The sequence below is a fragment of the Necator americanus genome, chromosome II (assembly GCF_031761385.1).
Source record: "Necator americanus strain Aroian chromosome II, whole genome shotgun sequence".
Classification (NCBI taxonomy): domain Eukaryota; kingdom Metazoa; phylum Nematoda; class Chromadorea; order Rhabditida; family Ancylostomatidae; genus Necator; species Necator americanus.
In genome coordinates, this window is record NC_087372.1 from 35,520,808 (window position 1) to 35,548,061 (window position 27,254).

Here is a 27,254-nt window from a genome sequence, read left to right on the forward strand (position 1 = left end):
CCTGCTTTCAATCCTTCAGATTCCACCATTTGATGCGCTGTGTTTCAGTTCTTGGATGTTTCTTCCTTGGACGGGGGATTTTCAAGTCCATAACGAGCAGATGGTGTTGGGCAGCGACATGGTCGGGATGACTTTTGAATCCTGCAGAAGTCGGCGATCTCGTCGACGTAATATCCAGAAATCTACTTTTGTTTCACGACCACCGCTGGTGTACGTGATCAAATGCGATTTTCTTTTCCGATACTGCGTGTTAGCAATGATCAAGTCACTTGCAACAGCATACTCCAGGATTCGCAACCCGTCGTCGTTGCGAGCTGCAAAACCGTATCCACCATGACAACTCTCGAACCCGTCTTTCCGAGAACCGACATGTCCGTTGAAGTCTCCTCTGATTAGAAGTACTTCTTCGCCTTCCAGGGATTGGACGTACTGCTCCAGATCTTCCCAAAAGCACGCCTTCTCTTCTTCACTACAGCCCATCTGTGGCGCATAAGCAAATACGACTCGCAATTCCACTTCTCCTGTATCTACTTTTACAGCCATCAAGCGATCCGATAGTCGATCCAACGCTGTGGCGCTATTTCTAAACGACTCGTTCAATATGATACCAACGCCATTGCGATTTGATGTGCCGTGGTAGATGAGCTTGTAGCCATCGCCTAATTCCCCTGACTTGGAGCCTTTCCAGCGAGTCTCCTGTACACAACATATGTCAACACGGCGTTTTCTGAGACTGTCTGCCAGTTCACGACTTCTTCCAGTAAGCGTCCCAACGTTAAGTGTTGCCAAGCGCACTGGCTGTTGCTGGCGATGGCGGACTAGCTTCTTTGGCCGGCTCCGTCCTCTAGCCGGTAGCCCTCGCATATTTGCCACGTGGTCCGGGCGAGGACAATGCGCGTCGTTTCTAGGGTACGCCCTAGCTTCTGAAGAACACATAGTAGACATTAGCAGTATGGCGCAACGGAGGGTGTTGTCCTCGGTTGGCTTGTCGCACTAGCAAGCTAGCAGCCTGGCACCGAAATCGTCGCACTACCTCCTCACTTAGCTAGCCTGTAGCCTTGGCCCAAGGACCGGGCTACTAGCCGTACACCTTTGTGGCATGGTTGAACCTGCCGAGACGAAGTCTCGCCACCATAGCTGCCCGACGGCCAGGGCCACCGCTGTGCCGCTTTGAGGCGTGAGGTAGGATTTGCAGCAGACTTTCAGGGCAGTGTTATTTAATTTTCGGAACTAGCAAAATAAAACATTTGACGGGAACGGGAAGAAAAAGATTGTTAAAATTGGTAAATAAAAAAATTGTTAAATTATTAAAAATTATTTTAAAGAATTGAACGCAAAGAAAAAAATTGTTTTGTGCATTTTTTAAAACGGAAAACTATAGCTGTATAGCAGCTGTCAAATCTACTTGGAGTTATAGAATTTATTGATGCATTCAATACATTAAATGTTAAACTATGTCCATTCATCGGGAAGAAATAGAATTTTTCGCATGGCTGCAAACTTTCCCGTGGCATTTTTTTTGCTGATTTCTTAAGATAAGTTGCCCTTCTTCCTATTTTTTCCCTTTCCATTTGCGATTTATGGGCATACTTCTTCGCCAACTGCGTGATTGTAGGAGCGATATTAAGAAAATTCAACAATACAGCAAATTTCAATATTTTTTTTACTTTTTAAGTTGTAGAAGGGGAGAATTTCCTAGCAAATTTATCTGGATTTTTTGTTCTCAGAATAAGATTTCGAATACATTTATGATTTGAGAACACAGAAATACCTCTAATTTTCCCTAGAAATAGTTCGAATTGTGATTGTAGCTCATAGGACAAATTTTCGTCTTTGATTTGCTACCGCAAAATTAATTTACTGACATTAATTAAAATTTTACTGTAAGTAGATTATTAGAAATAGTACTTTCTCGTATTCATTTACTTTCTTCTTTAACGTTTACGGATTTTCCAGCGCGTCGTGTGAAGAATTTTTTTGAGAGCCGTGTGAAAACATTTTTTTTTTCTTGGTGTGAATTTGTTTCGATGACAGTAAACGGGGACGAGAATTTTTTGGGCTTACAACACTTGCACAACTCAAAAGAAAAAATCGGCAATTTCCTTGCTGTTTCCCGTCGTTGTGAGGGATTTTGCTTTCGCGCTACCGTAAAACTCACCTCCGCCTCCGCCCTCATCCACAACTCGAGGATAGACACGGAACCAAGCGCGGCGTCACCGATACGTTCTCAACCATCTACTACGTGCGGTACGTAAACGTTTCAGGTAAAAAAGGTAAAAAAATTACGTAAAGGTAAAAGGTAAAAAAACAACATTATAAAGTAAAAAAATCATGCCCTCATCGGTTTAACGTAATGCCTCGCCGCTCATTTCTTCGACAGTTTCATTACTCAGATCATTTCCTTAAAAGGAAAACGCTATATGGCGTTCAACAATGAAACAAATATTTTTAGAATTAAAAAAAATTATTATATTAGTATTAGGTCAGGTAGAAGTGATCGAAATAGATATTTTCATTTCTTTTTTTTATCATCACTGAAATAATTCATTTTTCATCTCTTTCTCCTGCATGAATGGCAGATAGACAATGTCAAAATAAAATATGAAAATATAATAACATATATCTTTTTTAAATATTATATAAAACGAAAAATGAATAGATAGGTAAATTTCGCTTCGAAATGAAAATTTAATTTGATTATCTCTACCTGAACCAATATTAATTAATAATATATAATAAGGAGAATATAATATAAAATATAATGAAAGGAATATAAAGATATAAATAATTTATACTACAAAGCATAAATAATATATAATATAAAGAATATAAAAAAATAAACATCAATGAACAACTCTCATTGTATTTTTCCGAATCCTCTCTTCTTCGAATCTTAGCATTGGGACCTGTATTTATGTTTCTTTCGATGTCAACAAGGTTTTAGTGGTGAAAATTTTGATTATTGAGCTGACATTTCACCAAATCCTTTTTTTTTGTAAAGTAGCCTTCCAATTTCCAGGAATTCAAGACGTAGCACCATGAATCAAAGCTCTTTGCTCGAACTGATTCCTTTTAACTGCTTCTTGTGAAAATGGTTAGTTAAGGTTCTATTGAAGCCACGTACTATATAATAACTAGCTTGAAGGGGATGATTTTGAAGGTTCTGTGGAAATGCAGTTCGTCGAAAAACACGAAATCATGTGTCTTGGCAACAACTAGACTTTTTTTTTCGAAATCTCATTTCAATATTATTAATAGAATGGGACCTTTAAATGGTTCAACACTGATTATCCTAAATATCTCCTTTTAATTAAAAAAAAACAGGCCAGTTTCCCTTTGATTTCATATCGGGGTGCGATTTTGTGATAAAATGCGATAAAAATAAGATGTCTTTGAATGAACAAGTCTTCGTGGATTCTTTTTTTTTTGATCCATGATTGGGTAAATAAATTTTCGTAGATTTATAGGAGAAAATCTCCACACTTCACTTACATGTTTACATGTTTATATTTTTAAATTTACGTTTATTTCAAGAATATCTTTGATTCTACACAATCGATTTATTTTCTTTTTCCTTCTTCTTTTCCTTCTCCTTCCGCATGTACTTTATTTTTAGATCAATTAGATACTTGTTTCCTTTTTTAAGATTTAATCACGCAATTTAATAAATGCATGGAGGAAATTACCAGAAAGAATACGTGACTGTGGTATTTTTCTTTTACTGTAGTCGTTTTAGTTTATTTTAGAGTAAATAGATTTTGAATAATTGCTGCATAGCAATTATGTAGATATTTTGTTAATTTTACGGTTACGGTATGATACTCACTGCTTGGATATGTTTGTTCCATTCACATGAGTGTGAACAATTCTTCTTGTTCAGCTCATCGAATCATTTTTCAATTCTTCAGAATATTTTTTAAGAATATTCAATGCATCATTTCGCGCAGAGAAAAAAGTTGAAATAAAGTAAAAGTTAAGTAATTAAGTGCTAATTAATTTGCTGAATGCTTTATTTAAAAGAAATATTATAAAAATCAACTTTATATAAATTCTAAAGCGGTTCTTATGACTTTGAAATTTGGAGTAAAACTCTGACGAAATCTCGAACTCGGGCCTAATGCCGCTCTCAAAGGCATCACTCCACGAATCTGAAGTGGTACGGATTTAAGGTGGAGTATTCGTATACGGTACAGTAGATCATGGGGAGGAGAGTGATTCCGTCCATTTTTTCCTAATTGTCGTATAAAACGGTCCGGAAGATACGGCTTCAGGCATTTTTATATTTTCCACAAGGAGTTCGATTGGAGCGCGCCAGCCTTGTGCGGCACTGCATCTTCCGGGCCGTTTTTTATGGCAATTAGGAAGAAATAGACGGAATCATCCCCCTCTCCATAATCTACAAACCCGTATACGAATACTCCACCTGAAATCCGTACCACCTCAGATTCGTTGGGTGATGCCTTTAAGGGGATTTTTCCAAAAAGTTTTATTTTTCTTTTGATGGTGATAGAATATTAAGGACTAGCATCAAATACCTCAAATGAGGTTCTCAGTTATTCCTACTTATCGAGCACAATTTAGCTTACCAGGAAAGTGCATACCTTAAAAAAAAGTATTTTTTGTAGTTTTCTTTGCACAAATTCCGCTTACCAAATACCGCTAAGTTCTTGAAATCCTGTGAGAAAAAACGCTCTCATTTCTGCTATGTTCAGTCCTGTTTTTCATTTACTCTAAACTGCCAATTTTTATAAGTATAATTTCTATTTGCATAATTTTTTCATGTAATTGTATGTCTATTTTCGAAAAACAGTACTTTTTTTTAGGTTTGGGTTTCTAATTCAAGACATGAAAATTAGGTTCCTTTCGATTACGTAACTGCACTGGGCTTCAAAACGTCATTACCCGACTATATTCTTTGATTCGACTTCCTTAGTTTCTATTAACACTTTATTGCAATAACTGGTAAATAAAATTATTACATAATATTACAAAATTTGAACATACGAACATATTTACGTTTTACAACGTAAATATTTGTCCTGAAACAACATCAAACATGAAACAAGCATTTAAAAAAAAGCTAAAAAAAAAAACTAAAAAACTGAAAAAAAGAACTTTAAAAAATTTAAAGGTGAGAAATTTATAAGTTGAAACTTAAAGTTAAAGCACTAAAAAATTGAAACTTAAAGTTGAAAAGTGAAAGGTGAAACATAAAGTTGGGAAACTTAGAACTTTTTTAAAATTTCTTCCGTACAAAGTTCTTCCTTATCGAACTCCGATTTGTCGTCAATTAGTACATTACACTTTTCATCTTTATTGTTAATTTAGCATAAAATAAACAAGCAGATCACGTGACTAATTATACCATTTTACAATTTGATTTACGAGGATTTCCACGAGAGCGTTGCGTTCTTCTTCTTCGTCTTCTTCTTCTTCTTCTTCTTCTTCTTCATGTTCTTGTCGTCATAGTCATATTTGCTACTTTTCTTTATTCCCATCAGAACAATGTATGGATTGCAGGTGGTGCACCCAGCAAAAATCACATTAATCACAAATATAAATTAAAGGTATGTGAAATGTTGAAAAAAAAACAGAACTATGTGAAAAATACACTTTATTTGGGAATTTCTCGAATACTTTTATAAGTGAAGTGGTAGGGAACAAACTGCGAAATCTTTTATGCTTAAAACGTTGAGCCAATTGCATTTCACTGCAGAAACGGTTTCTGTAATTATATTAAACATTGCGGAGAGGTAGAAAGTAGAATAGAATAAGAAAGTAGAATAAATCTTCAAGAAAACCCATTGGTGAGTTCTTTTCCCAGCCGTTCCTGGCAAAATTAAAGTCAGTCGGCTGACACAAACACGATCAAACGGCACCGTTTCTTATGGGACCAAGCCGGTTCATTGCAGAAATGAGTTCCCAGTGCTAAAACGAGTGCAAGTCAGTATTTCCGCTGTGTGATGCGTTTCTCCACTGTAACTTTCGCTTTTTCTTTTTCTTTACTTCGCCGAGATTTATGCGAGAGAAATTATTGCCTGGAAATAGTACCTACTTACATCTTTCAGTGCTACCACGTTTTTTTTTCTTTCAACAATTCTCAGACAGTCACGGACAGTCTCAGGTGCAAACCGAAGAAAACGTTCTTCTAACTGTCGACAATCTTCGAGAGAAAAAAAGAAAACTTAAAGTAATTTCTGTGAAACCGTGTAAAATTGTGGAATTCAGAAAACTAAAAGCTACATAAAGCTGTTTTTTTTTCTATTTTTATGAAAAAGGAATTATGAAAATGTTGTCTCTAAATGGCAATCGGGTTTTGCTAAAACATTTATGTCTAAATCACCCAAACTTAACGTAATTGACGGGTTTAAAAATTTAAGGTTAAGATTTAAAATTAATTTTCATCTTTTTTTCAATTTTTGCTCGTTTTGTTTGTTTCACATGATGATGTTCAGCATTTAAGCTGCTGCTAATCTCATCCAGAAATGAAAGACTTTTGGGGCTTTCCGTAGGAGAATATTCCAGAGTGCTTTCGCTATCGTAATTGCATAAAATGGCAAACCATCGTTTTTTAAGCAAAAACAATTGGTCAGAAGAAAATCGAAATGGATTTCGATCACCTATGTATTAATTGAGAAGAGAAAATTGATTTTAAACTCAAATATGAGATCTGAGAAATTTCATCTTGAAAATCATCGCAATTATTATGTTTATTTAGGGATTCTGTGTTTATTTTGAAAGAATCAGAACAGTTTGACTTCTTCCTTCCTTACTTCCAGAGATTTAAACGTAAAGGACCTAGAAGTGCCTCTTATACGAGTGTATGGGAAATAGAATAAACTGTTTTTCTTAATAAATCTCTTGGTATGAAGGTAAAGGGATTCGAGATTCGGATTTTTTGCGAAGGTAAATCGTTCCAATAGAGCTCAAAGAAAAACAATAACGTGTTTGTTTTTCTTTACGTCACAAATCTGAGAAACAGAAGCGCTGTTATTCCCCTTCCGCCTTAATTTTTTTCGGAAGCGGTCTTCAATCGTTGATTCGGTTTCACATGGTGAAATAATGGGTTGGCCTAAACGTCCTAGGTTTTTTTTTGGGTTTACCGTTCCGCAAAAATAAACAAAACATGAACAACATATCAATCAATAATGTACTCTGAATTGTTGCTTACAAGTTCTTCGCAGCGTCCAAAATGCTGTTCAGCGCCGCTAATGTGGTAATCGCTTAGGTTCCACTTGAAGAAATCTCGTCCAAGAAAATTCCATCAAAAATCCAAGCAAAGAAAAGAAAAGAAAAATAAAAAAAAAGAATTTTGAGCCGAGGTATCATTAATATTATATTAATAATATAATATTATTATATTAAGAGATGTCATTGCTTCTTCATATATTTCATAAATCTTTCAAGCTTCTATGGCTTTGGGATCCCAATTAAATGCAAAAAGGAGAAGGAAAAGAAACAAGATCGTTCTTTATCGTTGATTCCATTTTGATCAAATGGAAAATGTAGGAGGTATATCAGCTTTGAAAAAAAAAACTAAGCACACATTTTTGTATGGCATATAATTGTTTATGGAATAATTTGGAGCGCATTTCCAAACATCTTATTTTTCACGCGAAATTCCCACTTGAAAAAACGTAGGAACCTATGAGCCAACCCAATACTTGGTTATGACTGTCGGGTTTCAGCTATGCCATTTGTCATACATGTAGCCTACCGTAGTTGTTTTACAGCCTACCGTAGTCTCGTCCGTTTGAGTTGGACACTTGTCAAAATTTCTGAAATCGTTAATTACTTTAATTACCTTATCGTTGATCACTTTAGTTATTTTATCGTTAATTATTTGAACACGCAATAAGTTTCAGCAAATTTTTTGAAGTATTCCAATGAAATATGGAAATTCTAATATCATACAGAGTGACGAGTAGAAATTATGGTACTAGAAAAACCTCGAAATAGTGAGGAAATCAAAAATTTTGCCTTTTTTCCTTCAAAAATTGTTAGAAGTAACTTCTTCAACTTTCATTTTGTGAGTTAATCAACATGAAATATAAAAGATTCTTCACGCGCGCACACACACAGACACACACACAAATTATGTTAAGATTCTGAGGAATGAAAAAAGCATGAAGAAAAACTGCACGCCACGTTGATTAATCGACGTTGATTAATCGCATTCGGATGCGACTACTCATTCGACTTCAATCCAGAATCGTTAGTGGTTTATGAACGCATGTGTAGCCGCCTATGCCCGAGTAACAGGAGTAGTAGTAGATCAGGTCAGTGTCTTTCTCCTCACAAGCAACTTTGGTGAGAATATGTCGATGCTGGAAGAAGAAGAAATTTGGATCCGTGGTCTCAAGCAATCTCCAGTCGCAGTCGCACCTGCTAGCATCTTACGTCTCAGGTACTTATTCGTTAGGGGATAATATTCTTTTTTTATTTTTTTCTCATTTTTTTAGCCGCACCTGTTAGCATCTTACGTCTCTAGTACTTATTCGTTAGGGGATAATATTCTGTTTTTATTTTTTATATATTTTTTTCAAATAAGATTCTGGAAAATACCATGAAAAATTCAGCAACTCACAATCCTACACAATAACTGTAACAAATAACAGAAAACATTCATATACATCTATTTATATTTATATTTATATTTATATAAGCAAATAAGGTATGTGCTAAATAAGAAGAGGTAACCTTAAGAACGATTGCTTCAATTCATTTAATTCCGTTGTTTTCTTGAAAACAAAAAAAAAAGAATATTCTGTAACAAAAATTTGCTCATAATACCATGTTCCTCTCTCTGCTTCACTCTGGCACTTATTTATTCATGCATGTTATTCTATATTTATCTTTTTTCACTCTATTGGGTCAGTGGTACATAATTTTTCTTACCAACATCCCAAATTACGTAGCAAATCTTTTAATGTACTCAATTAATTAATTAACAACTTTTTTCTAGTAACTTTTCCTTATTCTTTTCCTCTTCTTTTTTTTCTGTCACGAAGGCGGAGCTTGGAAACTGTGTGAAGAACTACTGAGAACTAGAATTCTTTGTGGCTATTTCTCCTATAAGGGCGGGTCTGGTGTAGTGGTTAGAGATTCCACTTCCTGCACGATCGATCGGAGGTTCGAATCCGCCCTAGTGCTCATCAAGCCTTTCATCCCTTCGGGGTCGGTAAATTGGTACGACTTGTCTGGGAGGATAAAAACACTGACTTGACACATTGGCTAGCTACCGCAAGTCATTGTAAAGACCAGTTACACGTTCGTAAACCTCAAACGAGTCTGAATTGAAGTGAACGTGGGCGGCGCATCCTAAGCGGATTAACGCCAGACACTTGGTCGTTTATCCTTTTATTTCTCCTTTTCGTTCACAAGAACTTCAAGACTTCAAGCAGAAATTTTATTAGCCTAATTACATTGCAGTTAGTATATCATTTCTTTTTTTCTGTATTCGTTCTTGACGCCTACATATATGTCAGAATGTTACATGGGAATATATTCGCTAGCTATGTACATTCCACATATTGTTCGCATCGTCATTTTTTCGCTTTTGCTTCTGAACACCGTCCACATTTTATTATTTGTAACCAGTAGCTATGATTTTCAGGTTACAATGGATGATTCAACATTGTGCGCAGAAGCGCAAGACGTAGCCGCAAGTGTTTCCCTGAAGTGTGCACTAATATTCAACGTGTTGTGCGGACTAATTGCGATTCCATTCATGGCAATGGTAATGAAAGCGACATATTCGCATAAGTTGGTGCATTACAACGTCAAATGGATCCTAATTTTCCATTTATTTTGTTTGATTGTGCACGATGCATTTAGGTGAGCTTAGGCTTTTGAATTCCTCATAATTTGGAACATAGAAGACACCTATACATGTTTAATGCAATCGTAAAAATTTCCCAAGATAAGAAATAATCTTTCTGGCACGTTTCATCATGAATGTATGGTTTTTTTTGTGTTTTGAGTAGCATAATTATGATAGAAAATACCATCTTGAGTGAGTACATATCCCCTATACAGTGTATAATAAGCAGATTAACAGAAACTGCCAGCAATCAGTTCAAAATGTGGCACATTTTGTGCTGCGATGAAAAGAGGACGATGAAGATCCAAATACCTGAACACAGCCTATGATATGTTTTTGGATGGCGTTGGTCGAAGTGTTAGCGACCACTCACGGACTAAAACAACATCCCTCATTTTTCTACAGCGTTCTACATCGGAATCATCGCCCATCTTGTTGGTATTATGTAGGGAGTGCGAGCCATTGCAAGAGCATAGGTGATTGATAGAACGTCAGCTTATGTTGTAAAGACTTGAAAAATTCTCAAAGCAACATACCATAATTTAATTTTCAATGTTGAGATCTCTACACGTGGAGATAGTAGGTAGGAGTGTCATTTCCAAAAACTACCCAGGAATATCTCTGCTGCGTGCAGTATCGTTTACAAGGTCTTAGAGCGCATCTTTCTGGATCGGCTTATCAAATATCGCGAAGAAACCACCATTGAACAAGGCGGCTTCCGTCCTTGTCGATATACGATAGACCAGGTGTTCATTGTTTGGAGAGTGATTGAAATGTGGCAGCGGCACGTGATATCTTCGGAGTCTAGAAAGGCTAATTGCATAGACTTCGAAGCCCATATATATGGAACCCACCTTTTCAACGTCTTTCGCAGTGATTTTATCCCACGAAAGTTCATTCGCCTAATCAGGGCATGCATAGAAAAACAACTGCTACTGTTTGAAGACCAGCTGTAATCACTTCATCATTTGAAGTGTAAACTGTAGCAGGACAAGGAGCAGTTGTGGGTCCTTTCTTGTTCACCTTTGCAGTCTTTGATGATATCATGCGAAGAGCAGTTGAGCAGTGTCCCACCGATGTCCTTTTAGCACCATCTACACGTCGTTTGGTCAATCTCGTGTACGCCAAAGATGTAGTGATTTCCGCTTCAAGCAGCGCTGATTTGCAACATGTCGTAGATTCGTATATTCTGGTGTCGAAATTAGCTGCATCCTACCGTTGCAACTTCGCCCTGATAAATCTGAGCAGATGTAGTTTCCGCGAGACCCTCCACTGAAATCAGAAGCAACCAATTAAACTTGTAGACTTGACGGCAGCTACGAGAAATATATTCACCAAAGATGTGCTAGGACCACTTCTGGATTCAGCTCCTTAACGATGTGCCTGTGGTCGACACCTATCGCCAACGAAGTCAAGCTGCAAGTCTACTTATCCCCAATTCGCCCTATGGTGATGTACGGATCGGAGACTTGGGCAACACGTCAACAGTGATGGAGAAGTTTGACTACATGGAGAGAAAGTTGTTTGGACGGCTGTTAGGATACTTCTAGCCGATGATGTGCCATAACGAAGAACTTCTCTCGGAAGTCTACATGTTGTAACGGCGGATGACACGTGGAAAGCATCAACATCTTGCCCTTCCTTCTAATGTAGTCGCAGGAGACTGTTTTTGCTTTCTTGGTCAGATCGTGAAGAGAGTTCGCATCGCCATGTCCAAGTTGCCTTGAGGATGCTTCCATATTCAAACTGAAGGAGGCATCGCGGACGTAAAAGAATGTTCTGGACATATGTGGTGAAAAAAGATCTGAAGAAACTTGGCATCGACAGTTCAGGCGAAACGTTAAGTTTCGCAGAATATGAAGCAGCGACAGATGGATAGATTCGGTGAGTTCTAGCTGAAGATTGGACAAGATGGGTTCGGATATGTTCATATATCTCAGCAATGATGCGGATAAAGTTGATAAGCTGCGTTCGGCCACAAACTTCGCCCGCCGTTTGAGTCATGTGGGTCAAACTCATAACAACGAATAAATGTACCTTGAGGGCTCTATATTTTTTCCACCACTTTGTTTTTTGGTTTCCAGTGCATAAATAATTTGCAGGATTGTGAACCATGTTTGGGATTTGACGATTTTTCTGAGTGAGTCTCCGAATGGCTGCTATCTTTTCGATAGAACACGATGTTTATTAATTCGAATCCCAATCAATGCGACCATGTATCTTTCGTTCACATGTACTTTTATGTTATCGATCGAAAGGTATGCTGGACGTTTTTTCTTTTTTTTCTAGGATGATTATAAACTGTTTTTAGATGCGTTGCTACGTGGCGGCTAAGTTCTTATGGAAAAAACAGGGTTGTAGGACCACTGTTAATCTTTATACAGGTTCGTTGCGGTGATTTTTGATTTCTGAAGAAAATTTCGGAGCTTTTTCTTTGTTTTTGTACTCATTAAACGCAGACGCAATATACATAGAGCACATCTGTATCAACGGTAAATCCTCAATGCCTCTCGAGAACTTCTGGGGATATTGTTTTGATCTCAGCGCCTAACTTCGCAAAACATCAGCGATATTTGTTTGTTTTTATATGTTTAAAATATTTTATTAATATTAGGGCAGTGTTCCCGGGTATTAGTTTTCTGAGTCCAGTTCCTAAGGCTTATTGATGTGTGGGTTCCGTAAGGAATTAGAACTGGGACCCTAGCATCCTCGGGAAAGCGATTGGTGCGGATCGTCGGGGCTAGAGTTGATCCGCACGTAGTATGGTAGCCACACAGACTTGCGTCGGCATTGATGGTTCTCGCCCTACCTTGCGGGTACATCTGCTCAAAGGCCCTAAGGCTACAGCCATGCCTTACCGTACTTATTACCCTATTCTTGCCTCATCCCGGCTCGTTCTTTGTGCCCTGACACTTGTGTGGTACCACAGGCCGCCGCCCTGCGGATGCTCGCGGCCGGGCTCACATACGCATAAATTCCCTAGCCACTCTTCTCTTGCTCCTGTGTCCTCAACTGCATCACTACACTCTGAACACTTACTCAGCCTTCATTCCAATATATATATATATATATATATATATATATATATATATATATAAGTGAAAAATGCGAAATGTGAAAGCGTGAAAAAGGCGAGGCCTAGCCACCCACTTATCGCGAGCACGGCAAGTACAAACCACCAGACGTGTTAGCAAAGTCTGAACGCGGGAGGGTGTGCTTCACTACGCCAGACAGCCTCAGTGACACGGCTACCTCCAACTTGCTGCAGCAGCTCTTCTCCCTTTTGGCTGTTGATCAAAAGTTGCGCAGTTGTTCGCGATCGATTGCATCCGCACCATGAGCCCGTTTCATATGCCGCATGCCACGTGACACGGAATGAATTTCGAAATACCGAACGGCTCTTTTTATAGAGGGAAAAGTGGACAGAACGTAAAGCGCGCGAAACAGAGGAGAGCTGCGGGACCTTGTCGTGTCTGCGCCACGCGTCCTTTAGATGTTATGAGAAGGAGTCGCGTAGAATCCGCGACAAACGGGTAGACAAAATCAAAAGGTATTTTCACTGTTAAGCGAGCTTACTTATTTGATCAGCTTATTTATTTATTTATCTTTGTTATATTTCATTTTGAAAATATAAAAAAAATATTATGCTATTATAGCTTGTTATTTTATTTTGACCTTGTCTACCTGCCAATCACCGAGGAAAAAGGAATGAAAAATCTATTATTTCAATGATAATAGAAAAAAGAGCGAAAATATCTATTCCGATCATGTCTACCTACCCCGGTACCAATATCATATCTAAAAAATGTAAAAATAAAAGAAAAAAAATCGCTTCGAGACGTAATGATGGATTTCACTGAAATAATGCATTTTTCATTCAATGAATTCCATTCCTCTTCTCTAACGCAAAAAACACACTTTGAGTGATAAACATTCTGTGGTCCGGTGGAGTAAGGCCCAACAGAACTTGGAGCTCTCCCTCACTCCCTAGTATTTCTAGCTAGCTCTGTCTTATGGTTGCGAATAAGTCGATAAGTCTTTCTTTCTGTCTTTCTTCCATTCTTTCTTTACTTCTGTCCTTCTTTCTTTCTATCTCTCCATCTTTTATTTGATGTTCCATTATTCATTCCCGAAAAAAATAAACTAGAAATTAACCAGAAGTTACAAGGTTTCTTAACTTTTTCTATCTCAGATGGCCGCCGCCACTCTATTTATGTACATCGTTATCAAGGATACATCGAATACACCGTTGATGACGTACTGTCTTCTCACAAGCTTATCTCCTCCAATTCTAATCCTAGGACCCATTTCAATGATTTTACTTCTACAAGTTATCGCTATCGTTACATTTGAAGTGCTTATGAAAATTAATAAGGTAGGTACATAGTTTAATTTCATTATTCCTGTGCACTGTTAAGCGGTATTTCTGACTTTTTCTTTGGGTAATTTTATTTTTCTCGAGAAAAAAAAAAGAAAAATACTTGACGTCAACTAACTTCTCTCTATACAGAACATGAACAATTCGCTTCTATGCAATCGTAATGCACATTTTAATGATGGAGTCATTTCGAAGCTGTATCAGGTCCGAGAAAATCTAAGGTGAGATTTTCCATAGAAGAATTATAGAAAAGGACACGTTTTTTTTCAGAATTCCTTCACCTCAGAAAGTAAAAGCCAGTAAGCAAACAGTAGCATGACTTCGTTTGTGGATAATTTTAATATTTCTAAATCTTAGATTCCACCTACAGTAGTCAGCCAGTTGTATGGCGTCAGCTCTTCAGACAACCTTGTTTTCAGGTTAAAAAAAAGAAAAAAAAAGAAAGGTTTATGAAATGGAATGTAGCAAAGTAATTGAAAAAAGGAAATTGAAAAAGTTCGGGCATTTGGAAAAATGTATCAGACGTTCGCTTAATTTAGGACTGAAATGAAGAAAAAAATAAATCTAATTAGTTAGAAATTTAATTGGCAAGAAAATTTCAAAGGAATAGGAATCTTAGACAGACGTTGTTCTTAATTTTCCTTCGTTTTAGGACCACAAAAACTTTGATGCTATTCTTTCTGCTCAGTTGTGTCAATAGTTTCGCGTATAATTCTCTTCGTGGCTTTGTTCATTTGAATAAAGCGAATTTCTCACGTCCATTATTCTTCCTGCTTATAGAAAGTAAGTACAGTAATATAAATCTCTTTTTTAATTGCGTGTAATTACAGACTATTTTAATCAGGATGATGATTTCTTTTCAGTCAGCATTCATTTGCCACAATATTCACTTCTGTTGCCAGCTGTTTTATGGTACAGCTACAGGAAGGTTTCACGTCAGGTGAGTTCGGCGTAATTGAAGGGGTTTTTTTTTTTCGAAACGTTTATGGAAATAGTTAGTGGATCAGGTATTTTAAATGGTTATTGTGTTTCACTTGTTGTGTTATTAAAGTAAAAACCCTACCTCACACCTCACAGTAACCAACTCCATTAGCACAGTCTCCTAAATATGTCAGTTTAAAAATGCTGGTGTAGATTAATGGGAGTGCAATTTGTTTTTGTTTACTCCTTTCAAACCCCATTACAAAAAATTTTCCACAGTCTCGTAATCATGAGCTTTTTGTATCAGCTGAGCAAAATTAGCATTATAGTATTTAAATGGCGATAATGTTTAGCTTACCTCGTTTATCATCGCAACATTTGTCACTCTTCATCCATCAGAATATTCCGGAACGATTGAGAACTTAAATATAGTCGGGTCAAAACAACATGATTCACTGTGCATTTGCGTACGCGCTCGAAACGGGGCGGGAAAGGCGGCGGAACCGAAGTGGGACTATCGCAAACTGCAGGGATGTGTGATGGCGGCACCAAGGATTCCAGTAAGCTCCACCCCACCTCCTCGAGAGAACTCTTGTATGCAACTGCACCGTGCTTCATGTCGTTTTGACCCTACTATATATCGTAGGACCGAAAGATCAGTGCTGCCTTGTTGTGCCAAGTCCTTCTATTACCGATATCACAAGCAAAATCGTCTCCAAAGCCGCTTACAGCGGGGGATGTGTCGCAGTTTTGCGACAGCGTAGCAGGACCTGGAGTAAATCGGACGATATCCACAAAGGGACGTCAAGCACGACAGAGGAATGTCATTAAGAGGAAGATGGTTGCACTGAAGAAGAACATCAACGTTTTCGCATCTTAGAACAGCACTCACTGATTCTTCCACCCTAACTCTCCTCACTATAGTCGTTTCCACCTCTCACTATTCGACACTATTGGATGTTATTCCTTGAAGACCAAGCGTTAGATTGTGCTCTGTGGTCAGGAACATTTTTGCGCGCGATTATGTGGAAGTAGTAAGTGGATCCTCTGACTTTCGCTCAACTCATACGCTACCCACTTGTTCATCTTACTCAGCTTCTCAACTCCATGCAGATGGGCAAAAGCGGTGCTGCACGAAACTCCAAGTTCCGAACCGAGCTCCCGAACAGAAACTCTTGGATTTGCTTCAACCAAGACGTTTAATCGTACGTCGTCAAGCTCCAATGGCCGACCTTTGCGCTCGATATCTTCAAGACTTCCATCTCCCTTACGAAATTTAGTGAACCAGCGCTGCACCGAACATTCGTTAGTAGTCGCGTTTCAAGCAAGTTTGAACTGAAGCAAGAAGATTGCTCAAAGTTTTACTTAGTTCATGTGGGATAGAAACGCCTTTAAAATTTATTAAATCAAATCAGAGGCGAAACCGTCCTCACATTTGGATAGAACAAAGAACGCGCTTCAAAACTGTATTTAACTTCACGGCAACTGAATAATTGTTAATCCAAAAACATCGCTAAAGTCGACCTGGCGAAAACGGAGATTACTTTCCGAGCAACCTAATAGTAAAAGGGATTGCCCTATTCTTTACTTGACTTGATTGTCCTTTATATTCCGTTTTCTCCTTACTTTTGCAAACTTGATATTCTTAATTAATGTTACATACTGTTTTCTAAAGAGAGCTATCTCACTCACCTATAGTGAATAGCATGTAAATTAAATGAAAACCAACATGGTTTACTAACGCGCTCAACTTGCAAAAACTTTCAAAAATGCACCGTGGGTAAAAACACGTCAGAGGGGTAAAAATGACATCCGCTGAGAAATACCGTTCCTGAGACCGTTCCTGTGAGACCGTTCCTCACATACTATTTCCTATCACAATACATACAATACAAGAGATACAAGAAACAACAGGGGTCTGAGATGCGCCTAAGTTTTATACAGAAAGGTTGACCCTTCAAAGCACATGTGTGTATATATAGTCGGGTTAAAACGACATGAAGCACGGTGCGGTTACGTAAACGGTTGCGCTCGAAACAGCGCGGTAAAGATAGCGGTTGGAATCGAGGTGAGACCATCGCGAACTGCTGAAATGGGTGGCGGTAACGAGGATCCTCACAGGATCCCGACCGTTACGTTCCACTGCGCCGCTTCGAGCGTAACCGCTTGCGCAACTGAACCTTACTTCATATCGTATTGACTCTATGTATGTGAAATCAAAAATGAGCTTCGCTCCTCTTCACTGATCAATGAAAATTCATAGTAGTTTCTTATATTTTCTTTCACGTCATTTTATGCTTAAACATCATTCATTGATAACTCTTGGAGGGAAACAGGAGGATAACCCATATTTCGAGTAATGCTTTCAAATTATTTCTACATTGTACGGGTATCGACGGAGTGTTTCAAGCTGAAGTTCGAATTGTCTCCAAATGTAGAAATGACGCGTTTAGAACGAAGACTATGAAATCTTTCGTCTTTAGTTATAATATAAAAAAGGAAGAAAGATTGTAGGAGATACAGAAGTCCAATTTCATAGAAAATGGCACTAATATTAATTTCCGTTGATCAGTGAAGGCGAGCGAAGGAAAAACTACACAAATTCTGAAGTCCGGCTTTAACCGGACGTTCAGACTGGTACAATATTTATACGGTACACGATTGCAACTGTAGTAATCTGTTTCTGTTTTTAGGCTGCTGAAAAACACCAAGAAAAATTGGACCGTGAAGCACATGAGAACACAAGGTTACATTTTCATATGATTACTGAGTCGTGGAAATAATCACTATGTGTATATTAAAATAAATAATTCTATTATTCATTGTTTTCATGAGGAATCTAGCACAGACATCAACGGCTATCTCTTACAGAAATCAACGAAGTACTCGTAACAAATTCTAGTGTTCAACCGTCAATTAAAACTCGAGTTGTCGGTGTTTAGCCCTTAGATTACAAATAAAATACAATATACAAATATTCTTCTGATCATACATGCTACTAGTCGTTACTATTGCTACTCTTCTACGTTCTCCTTTTTCAACGTTGATTTACTATTCAAAATGATAATCTTGGAGTATTTGTTCCTACTTAACCAAAATAGCAAAAAAAAAAATCCTTTTTTGCTGGTAAGCTCATTTACAATTGAGATGCTTCAAAAGTTACAGATCATTTAGGAGAAAACTTGTTGAAAATACTTTACAATCTCTCCCTCGGAGGTGCTGCAGCCGGTGTTCTCACACGTACTAGTGGTAAAGCGTAGACGTTCTGGTGGTTATCTCGTGAATCACCACTTACAGCGACAACTGTAAGACCAAGCATTGCTATTATTCCAATGAGAGCGAGCAGAAATGCTTGGTTGAAGCCGAGTTGTGATATAACAGCACCCATCCTTATTCCATGATTCTTGAGATACTGGGATTTATCCCAAAATCTATTTTTTTTTGACCACAGCTATTATTTGATTACTCAGTAAATCATTAAATTATGAAGTTTTTCTTGCTCAGGAATCTCCAGGTTTTGTAAACTCATGGAATCGCCGCCAGAAAAAAAATGACTGGTTTCCAATGATTCCCTAATTTCTATGATTTTTCTACGGCATTGATTTGGCTCTGAATGGTGTGCCTAAAGTTGACCTGACACTAAAATTTGTTTGAGTAACATGATGGTCTAGCTCAGGAATCTTCTCGAATCTCCATCACTGTTACTCACATTTTACAGGAATAACAATGGTTATGTTAAGAAAAAAAAGTTGAAATCTGATGATATTGAGGAATTCTGCATAGGTTACGTGTCCTGCTATACCTGCACAAATGTCATCTTTCCTCTGAATTTCCATCTAGGAATAGAGGTATTAGGCACCCTTCAAATCTCGGCGCCTTATCGTAGCCGGTCCCGATTTGGAAAGTTAGACACTAATGAACATGATGAACATCTCTTCAAGTCAATTTAAACAGTGCAATACATCATGACGGATGCAAACTGCCGTGTACGTGTACTGTCGGATAAATCTGTACGAGTAGAGGTGGTGCCAGTAGAAATCATTCTGCATATTACGTTAGAACAGTAATTAAGAAGAAATGGACGGAATCACCCTTCTCTCCATAATCTACGATTCCGTATACGAATACTCCATCTGAAATCCGTACCACCTCAGATTCGTGGGGTAATGCCTTTAATAACCTCAGGAGCTGCACATTAACCTCAGACACTGCACTTCATCTGATTATTCTGTTCGTATAAAACAGCAGTAACTGGCTGTGTTGGTCAAAAGAATGTCTCCAATTTTTCATTTTGCATTTCTGTACCACTACTTCGTATTTGGGATTGTCATAGCCATAGGGACATATAATCGGGTAGAGAAGTACTTAGTTTAAAGCTGTAAGTCCTGTATTTGAAATCACTTCGTTGTAAAAATATTAACATATATTGAAATACTGTGTGGTAAAACATTTTGCTCTAGGGTTTGCTTGTGAAACATTGCGTTAAGAGAATCTCATAATTGCATTGCAGGGAATTCCTGAAGTTACACAAATCATCTTTTCCCTTTTAGCATCACAGAACCTAATATATGTTAATATTTTTACGAGCATAGGAAACTATGCGTTTCATTGTATGTGATATATATGTATGTATTACAATATGGTGACTCGAGATTTATTGTGAAAATTCTAGAAGTTTGTACTCAGAACCCAAGTAAGAAAACAGCGAGGAATTCCTTAATCATCTGATAACTTTGGGTTTCATATAGAATTCGTAGTATCACTCGTGAATTGATGTCTTGTTTGAATTCATTTTTAGCTGCATTTCTCGCTTAAGACTCTTCTGATGTCATAACAAAAAAGAAACAAGGGTGAGAGTGGCAATCAACTCCTAAAATTAAATACTATTCTTACTAACTACTAACTAGTATATCTGGCTAAAGAATATAATAAAAGAACAAAATCTCACCCCTGACATGAATTACTTGAATTAGTCGGCGGACTATATAATCCTACGATATTGTTTGCATCTTCGACGATCTATGTCGTCCTTCAACATGCCTCTTCCTGGCCTTCTCTACCTAGAGAAAAAGTTCGTGTAGAATCCATTCGTTCATTGTTCTGCTGTGCCTTGCAAGACTTACCTAAACGCTTGTGGACGACGGATTGATTGCAGCAAATTCGACAATGTCCGCCCCCAGTTCAGCATGCCGAAGCAGAGATTTTTTTCCAGAGATTCCATACTCTTAAGAATTTCATCTGCCAGGAGCAACGGTTGCTGTATGCGGAGTTTTAGGGTGTGTTGGACGACAGCAACTTTTTGCAAATTTTGCCTTGGGCACATCACTATACAACTTATCTATGGCTACCCGGAGTTTACACCACCTCGAGTGAGTAGAAAACGGTCACAGTGCATTTATGTCACGATTTCTGTTTTTTTTTTGTCACGAGAATTGAAAGTGATGCATAGTCATTTTTGACGGAATAATCTTTTATGAAACATCTCTAAAATCTTTGGAAAAGGGAATGCAAATGACGGAATAGAGATCAATATATATGGTTGATTATAGGGTTGAAGACAACATGGGTAAACCAAATTAAAATTTGGTAAACCAAATCAATTAAGACAAATTAGATTGATATCGATAGTGAAAGGAAAATGGGGTGAAAGAAGTTTACCGGAATAAGCACTAGAATAAGCAAAGAATAAAGTTGTGTCTTATTTAGTTCTTTCAATAGAATATATGATATAGTGCTTGTTTTTCTCTATATTTTATGTTGCTTGGACCTGGATATATCTCTTTTGTGTATGAGAACGACGAAAGTGCATGTAGACCTTATTTATGACACCATAAGTTTGTTTTTGCCCCTCGCTCGGGGTTCTAAAGGGGTTCAGTGGACGTAGTGTAGGGTCTTGCTTGCTATGTTTCGTGTATATCCATTGACTGCAAAAGCCATGGTGAAGGCATCTGCACCCCGCAACCTAATAGTCGACCTGCACCAGTGCGGCGATCACGCAATTCCTCCGCTTCCTCGTGGAATTGTCGGGTAGATCATCAACAGGTTTCAAACGTTTGTTACGATCGAGGACCGACTAAGATCTTTGATGACGAATCAACTCGTGCGTCCGAAAGCGAGTAGACTGGAATCCGAAGTGCAGTATGCATTAGATGACGCGAGAGCTAAAGGTGTCGGGCTATACCGGGTGAGTATCAAAAATTGACAAGAAGAAGTTCCTCAGAACCATTCACGACGATGTGCTGCTTTGGGAAAATTTTCACTTTGGAAGTGACCATAGGACATATCAGCAAGACAGCGCGCCAGTCCACAAGGCCAAAATAGCTGAGCAGTAGCGCCGATACCATTAACCGAACTTATCGCTACTGTGCATTGGTTGGCCTCCTGCTTGGATCTCAATCCATTGGACTATGCTGTATGGAGCTATCAGACTGTACTGCACCTCATCCCAATGTAAAGTCTCTGAAAATCGCCCTTCTAGGAAGGAAAAGGAGAAAATCGACGTCGACTACTTTCGTCCAGTGATCGACACGTTTCCGAAGCGGGTGACGGCAATTATCTCGCACATCGAGGAGGGCATTATGCGAAGAACAGTCGACCAGTATCCTGCCGACATTGTCTTAGCACCATCAGGGTGCCCCTTGACTGACCTCGAGTACGCCGACGATGTTGTTATATTCGCGGAAAGCAGTACGAAACTTCAACATGTTGTCAACCTTGTATCGAAGCTGGCTGCAGCCTATGGACTACGTCTGAACCTTGATAAATGGAAGCAGATGTGGATTTCTTCGAGACCTCGAACGGGAATCAGGGTGGACAGACAACCGATAGAACTCGTCGATGAGTTCTGTTACCTGTGCTGTACGCTGAGGAACAACGGAAGGCTACGAGAGAGATGTTCGGCAAAGATGCGCTAAGGCCACTTCTGCATTTAACTCCTTACCGGAATGCCTGTGATCCACCTCTATCACCAACGAAGTCAAGCTGCGAGTCTACCTATCCGCAATTCGCCCCATCATGATGTACGGATCGGAGACATGTGCTCTACCATCAACGGTTATGGAGAGGCTTGACTGCACGGAACGAAAGCTGCTTAGACGACTACTTGGCTACTTTTGGCCTAGGGTATGTATGTACAATGAAGATCCTTACGCAGAAATTGATGTGGTATACCGGCGGATGACACGTGTAAGACATGAACATCTTGCACTACCATCGAAAGTGGCTAAGGTAAATCGTCTTCGCTTCTTTGGTCATATATTAAGGGGATCGACAGATCGCCTTGTTCAACGAGTTCTGAGGAGTTCGTCGGGTTCGAGCTGGAAGAAGCCACCTGGTCGAAAACGGAAGTTCTGGACTGAGGTGTTGAAAGAAGACCTGAGGACATTCGGCGTGGATAGGCAGTTCAGGCGAGACGTAAGGTTTCGCAGAGTATGGAATAGCGACGAATGGATTGATTCTGTGCAAGCTCTCGCAGAAGATCGAGAAGGTTGGGCAGAGCTGTGTTTAAGGACGGCACACCTCGGCGAAGATGCGGGTAGTCGCGTCAGGCGATGACATCAGCCCCCGATATTTTGCTGCAAATGGTTTAGGGATTTCTTTATGAGCGTTTCGTTTGTTGCAGCCACTATGCTCCAACAAAATTTCTAGGATACTGTGTACTTATACTTTTCCCGCACTTATTTTGGTGTCTATGAGTGCAATCGTTTTTTTTTCTGGTTAACCTGTAATCAAGTGAAGCATCTTTGACTGATTTCCAGAATAACCAATTTGACACTGAGAGTTTCTTAGCGGCACAAGTTTAAGTGCACTTCTAGCGTTCGAAAATTGACGAACTATTAGAGGTGTATAATTATATATAAATATGTTGTAAGATGAGCTTGAAATATGTTGTAAGATGAGCATTCATTCAAGCGTATTTCTTTTATTTTCGTACTCTTCCGCACTTCTTCTCTCCTGGTTAATATCTGTTATTTTTCTTCTCGGTTATTATAGGATATTTGTCACATTTTTGATATACATAGTGTTTTTTTGTAAATTTCAATTAATCATAAATGCCCTTTCTACTGTTTTTCAACCTATTCAGTATTGTTATTAATCCAGGAAAACGCCATTCACCAGGGTTAGTGGTATTTAAGCACTGCTATGGATCCGTCAAATGGCTGTGAGATATCACAAGAGCTTTGGAACTCATCTGCTCTTCGTATCGCGCTGATATCAACAGTGATTTCAGCAATTATAGCCATATCCCTCAATGCTTTAGTGATTAATGCAACATGTTGTGACAATCTTATTCATTACAACATTAAATGGATTGCTGTGACACATATGTTGTGCTTGATATTTCATAATATCGCCAGGTAAAGTTTATCAGTAGATTTTTTCTTTTCCTAAAAATAATTCATCGTTCAAGGAACTTGTAATGAATTTCCTTTTTAATTTGAAGTAAAAGCAAATTGACAACTAAGTCCGCAGACGAAAATTGCTATGAATTAAGAGGAACGAGAAGATTGGAGATGATAAGATAAGATCATGTCTTCTCTCTCTCCAAATTGTCATTCTTCATTTGTGTTCTCAAGTTGAGCCGGACACGGTCTTTTGCTAGAGGATGGCATTTTGGCGAGTTCGCTTTCCTCATACCCTGAGTAGTGGGAGAGAAAAAAAGAGGAAAATGGAACGTGATTTATCCGATCAAACACCCTAACAAAGGGAGTTCTAAGTGCATAGTAGGATGCTATAGTTATCAGTGAAAGTGTGAATCGCACTTAGGATTGGATGACTTTCCTGCCGCTCCCAGATTCCCGTCGTGTGATGACTACCGCAATCAAATAGTAGTCTCAAATAGGAGGGCGAGTTTCAGCGCAATACAGTGGCATTCTTTTTTGCGACTTATCTTCGCGCTCATGGAGTGGATCCGAAACGCTCCCACAGATTTAGGCGCAGCAATATTAGGTTCACGCGCAAACACTGTTCTTAACTTCAAAAACTTCTCCGTTATGACCCCGAACTTATGACCATCTAGTGCAATGCAGTCACGTGATTTCTTTTTGCCATTCAGGTGTTCTCTAACTAGAACATATAGGAGTCTAGCCGTTCCTCCTACGTATTCGTCACTGTGCTGGATGCAGAAAACAGATGAGGAACACATGTACTCATGCAATCAGTTTTCATCATTATCTGGAGATGTTTTGCACTCCGGTATGGTGCAAATACGGTCACATATTGGACTGCGTATGAAGCTTTGCTCAAGCTCAAGATTGCTAGTGGGGGGAGGGGGGGCTCCACAATTGCGACAGACTCTTAAAGGTTTGATTTTTGTTGGCCAGTTGAAGGGAACACCTATAAGAATTCTGTTCTTTAGACTTTTAAGATTTTTGTAAATCATTCCACTCACGTACATGCCTTTCCCTTCGCGTACAGAAAATGGGGATTTAACATTCTATGTTCGACATTAGCATCTTTTATTACAGAGGAGAAATTTTCGATCAAAAAATACACTTTAATGACGAGAATATCGGTGAAAGGTAGGGGAGTTGACGTTGATATTTGTGCATCTGCATATACAAAAACAGTTCATGAAGACCGTCTGCTGCGAGGACGGAGGAGTACAACTTGAAGGCTCCCAAATCGTGGAAATTTCGTTACAGGTATACCTTGGACGTCTTATGAATATGGAAAACGACTTGAAGAAAGAACTGAATAGAACGATGACAGCAGCGTTGGCAGCATTCACATCCGTCAGGGAAGGTACGGATCAACTGACGGACCAAGATCTCCCTACTCATCTGCTTGACTCGACAGCTCTTCCAGGGCTCTGCTACGCAGCGGAGACGTGGGCAGACCGCGTCTAAGAAGACACCCACTACTCCTTTGAGAGATGTCTTCTGAAGTTTAACCGGCGTACACAACACCTAGGCGGTCTTCGCAGCTCCGACTCAAAAGGAATGTCCTGTCTTCGCGACCCAGCGGAATATCTATGGAAAGCAAAGCATAGATGGCCCGGACACATTATGAGAAGAATCGACGATAGATGGACTAAAAGAACACTAGAGTGGATCCCAGAAGATGCTAAAAGCCCTCGGGGGGGGGGGGGGGCGCTAACGAAATGGGGCGACGTGTTCGCTAAACGGATGGGCCAGCTGAGAGCTCAGCTGGATACGGTTGAAGGATCTCGTCAAAGTCGCCGACGAAACATGAGAACGTCTTGGATGACAATGGCGAGGGAACGAAACGAGTAGAAAAGATTTTGATGCCCGCATGTCCATTGAAGACGGGCCATCTAACTATTTAAGTAAGTATATACAGAAATGACTTCTGAGCAAGTGAACGAACTCCATGTGGTATTAATTCCCAACTTTTCCCAAAAAAAACATGTCTTTTTGTGTCGTTTTCTGTTTGGGTCCGCTAGTAGTCTAGGCTTAAATGAGCTAACTAAAAATTTCAAATTTTGTTGTGCGAAATTTCCTCTAAGAGCTGTTCTTTTAAAGGAGAAGGATATGGATATCGGGATCAGACAAGCATGCTTTAAATCCTTCACTGCTTCCTTATCTTACTTTATGTACATCTCTTCTAGAACTGTAAACCATGTTTGGGACTTAACAAGGTTCTTCAACCCGCATACCTGTTCGTGCCCATCGTCTCCTAGCCGTTGTGCGGCTACTCGAATACCATCACATATAACCATGTACCTTTCGCTCTCATCCGCCTTCATGTTGTCTATAGAAAGATGATTTACTAAAAAAAACACTTGATACTCTTTCTTCAAATAATCTCTCTTACGCCTTATAGGTGTGTAGCGACTCGTAACCTACCAACATATGAAAAAAACCGATACGTTGGACCGATTCTGATTTCCATCCAGGTTTCTGCACTTCCATCTATCTTGCAAACCTTAAAAATCCAGCAACTATTGAATGTTTGCAAATTTTTTTCCCACTCTGGAAGAAATTTATTTTGTTAGTGCAAATCAAGGATTAACAATATAATAACCATCGTTCTCAACAACATCTAGTTACTTAAAGGCATCACCCCACTAATCTGGGGTGGTGCGGGTTTCAGGTGAGTTATGCCTACACGGAGTCGTAGATTATGGAGAGAAGGGTGATTCTGTCTATTTTTTCCTAATTGCTGTAAAAAAACGGCCCGTAAGATACGGCTTCAAGCGTTCTGGCGCGCTATTTTCTACAACGAGTTCGATTGGAGCGCGGCAGCCTTGTGCACGCGCCGCATCTTCCGGGCCGTTTTTTTAACGGCAATTAGGAAGACGTAGACGGAATCACCCTCCTCTTCATAATCTACGGCCCCGTATAGAAACTCTCCACCTCAAAACTGCACCACCCCCGATTCGTGAGGTGATACTTTTAATCGGCAAAGTCTCAATGCCCTTTTCCAGAAACAAACGGGCTGCGACGATGAAAATTCCTTGAGTGAATACATGAAGAAATCGCGCTCTTTGGAAGTTTTTTTTCCCCGCAGAGATCCTGTTTAAGGAACCGGAAAAGGTGAAAGTCAGAAGGTGCAAGATCCGAGGCTATAAGGGCTGTATGAACACGGTTGTCCAGCGCAGGCATTCCAGAGATTGCCGCGAGAGGTCTCGCGTTGTTATGCAGGTCATTCAGCAGTGCCACCTCGATGAGTTCTGGGCATTTTTCGTGCACTCCAGAGATTTGTTTCCAGAAATTTCTCGAAACAACCTAGAATAAAAATCTGAAATCAAAGGTGGGGAAAAAAGATATGCAAAGCCGCAATAGAGAGAGAGCATCTATCACTTGAGTGATACCATCCTGTTATGCATTTGAAGCATCCAAGAAATATGTAAAGAAAATCTGTTGCGATGTTTATTCAAGGCATTGTTCGCAGTTGTTCTTGTTGGTGGAGCGTATATCAGCTTCCGACCGTCAAACCCATCAGTATATTGTCTACTTACGAGTATGACGACTAATTTAACAACATACCTGCAGGTTCTTGTATCTCAGTTGTTGCAAGTTCTTGCAACTATAATTTTTTATCTCTTATTGAAATTAAATCGAGTAGGCTTGAATTACTTCAATTCTTTTATCGCAATGAAGAAGAAGATTGGATAGTTTTTTTTTTATTTGTAAACCGCAATGCTACCTGTTTTAGAAGATGGGAGTA

General features: G+C 39.0%; 5 protein-coding genes across 7 annotated transcripts; 4 read left to right on the forward strand and 1 right to left on the reverse strand.

Moving 5' to 3' along the window:
* Window positions 1–81: 81 nt before the first annotated feature.
* Window positions 82–936, reverse strand: RB195_020484 (uncharacterized protein; the record flags this gene model as incomplete). 2 transcript variants are annotated; one of them, XM_064188798.1, is made up of 1 exon in its annotated part: window positions 82–936. In XM_064188798.1, the coding sequence occupies one exon, from the start codon at window positions 934–936 to the stop codon at window positions 82–84; it is 855 nt and encodes a 284-aa protein (XP_064044679.1). The 2 variants fall into 2 exon arrangements, with proteins under 2 accessions (XP_064044679.1, XP_064044680.1); XM_064188799.1 differs by having other exon boundaries at window positions 82–864.
* A 7,289-nt stretch (window positions 937–8,225) lies between these two features.
* RB195_020485 (uncharacterized protein) lies at window positions 8,226–16,002 on the forward strand (the record flags this gene model as incomplete). 2 transcript variants are annotated; one of them, XM_064188800.1, is made up of 10 exons in its annotated part: window positions 8,226–8,279; window positions 9,617–9,837; window positions 11,926–12,081; window positions 12,135–12,207; window positions 14,016–14,198; window positions 14,334–14,422; window positions 14,854–14,984; window positions 15,065–15,141; window positions 15,476–15,682; window positions 15,769–16,002. In XM_064188800.1, 10 exons carry the CDS (start codon window positions 8,226–8,228, stop codon window positions 16,000–16,002), a joined length of 1,425 nt encoding a protein of 474 aa, XP_064044681.1. The 2 variants fall into 2 exon arrangements, with proteins under 2 accessions (XP_064044681.1, XP_013292374.2); XM_013436920.2 differs by lacking the exons at window positions 8,226–8,279; window positions 15,476–15,682 and having other exon boundaries at window positions 9,623–9,837.
* A 5,527-nt stretch (window positions 16,003–21,529) lies between these two features.
* Window positions 21,530–22,036, forward strand: RB195_020486 (uncharacterized protein; the record flags this gene model as incomplete). The annotated part of the gene is made up of 1 exon (XM_064188801.1): window positions 21,530–22,036. The coding sequence occupies one exon, from the start codon at window positions 21,530–21,532 to the stop codon at window positions 22,034–22,036; it is 507 nt and encodes a 168-aa protein (XP_064044682.1).
* A 100-nt stretch (window positions 22,037–22,136) lies between these two features.
* On the forward strand, window positions 22,137–22,676 carry RB195_020487 (uncharacterized protein; the record flags this gene model as incomplete). The annotated part of the gene is made up of 1 exon (XM_064188802.1): window positions 22,137–22,676. One exon carries the CDS (start codon window positions 22,137–22,139, stop codon window positions 22,674–22,676), a length of 540 nt encoding a protein of 179 aa, XP_064044683.1.
* A 2,018-nt stretch (window positions 22,677–24,694) lies between these two features.
* RB195_020488 (uncharacterized protein) lies at window positions 24,695–24,970 on the forward strand (the record flags this gene model as incomplete). Its single annotated transcript, XM_064188803.1, has 1 exon — window positions 24,695–24,970. The coding sequence occupies one exon, from the start codon at window positions 24,695–24,697 to the stop codon at window positions 24,968–24,970; it is 276 nt and encodes a 91-aa protein (XP_064044684.1).
* Window positions 24,971–27,254: the final 2,284 nt, after the last annotated feature.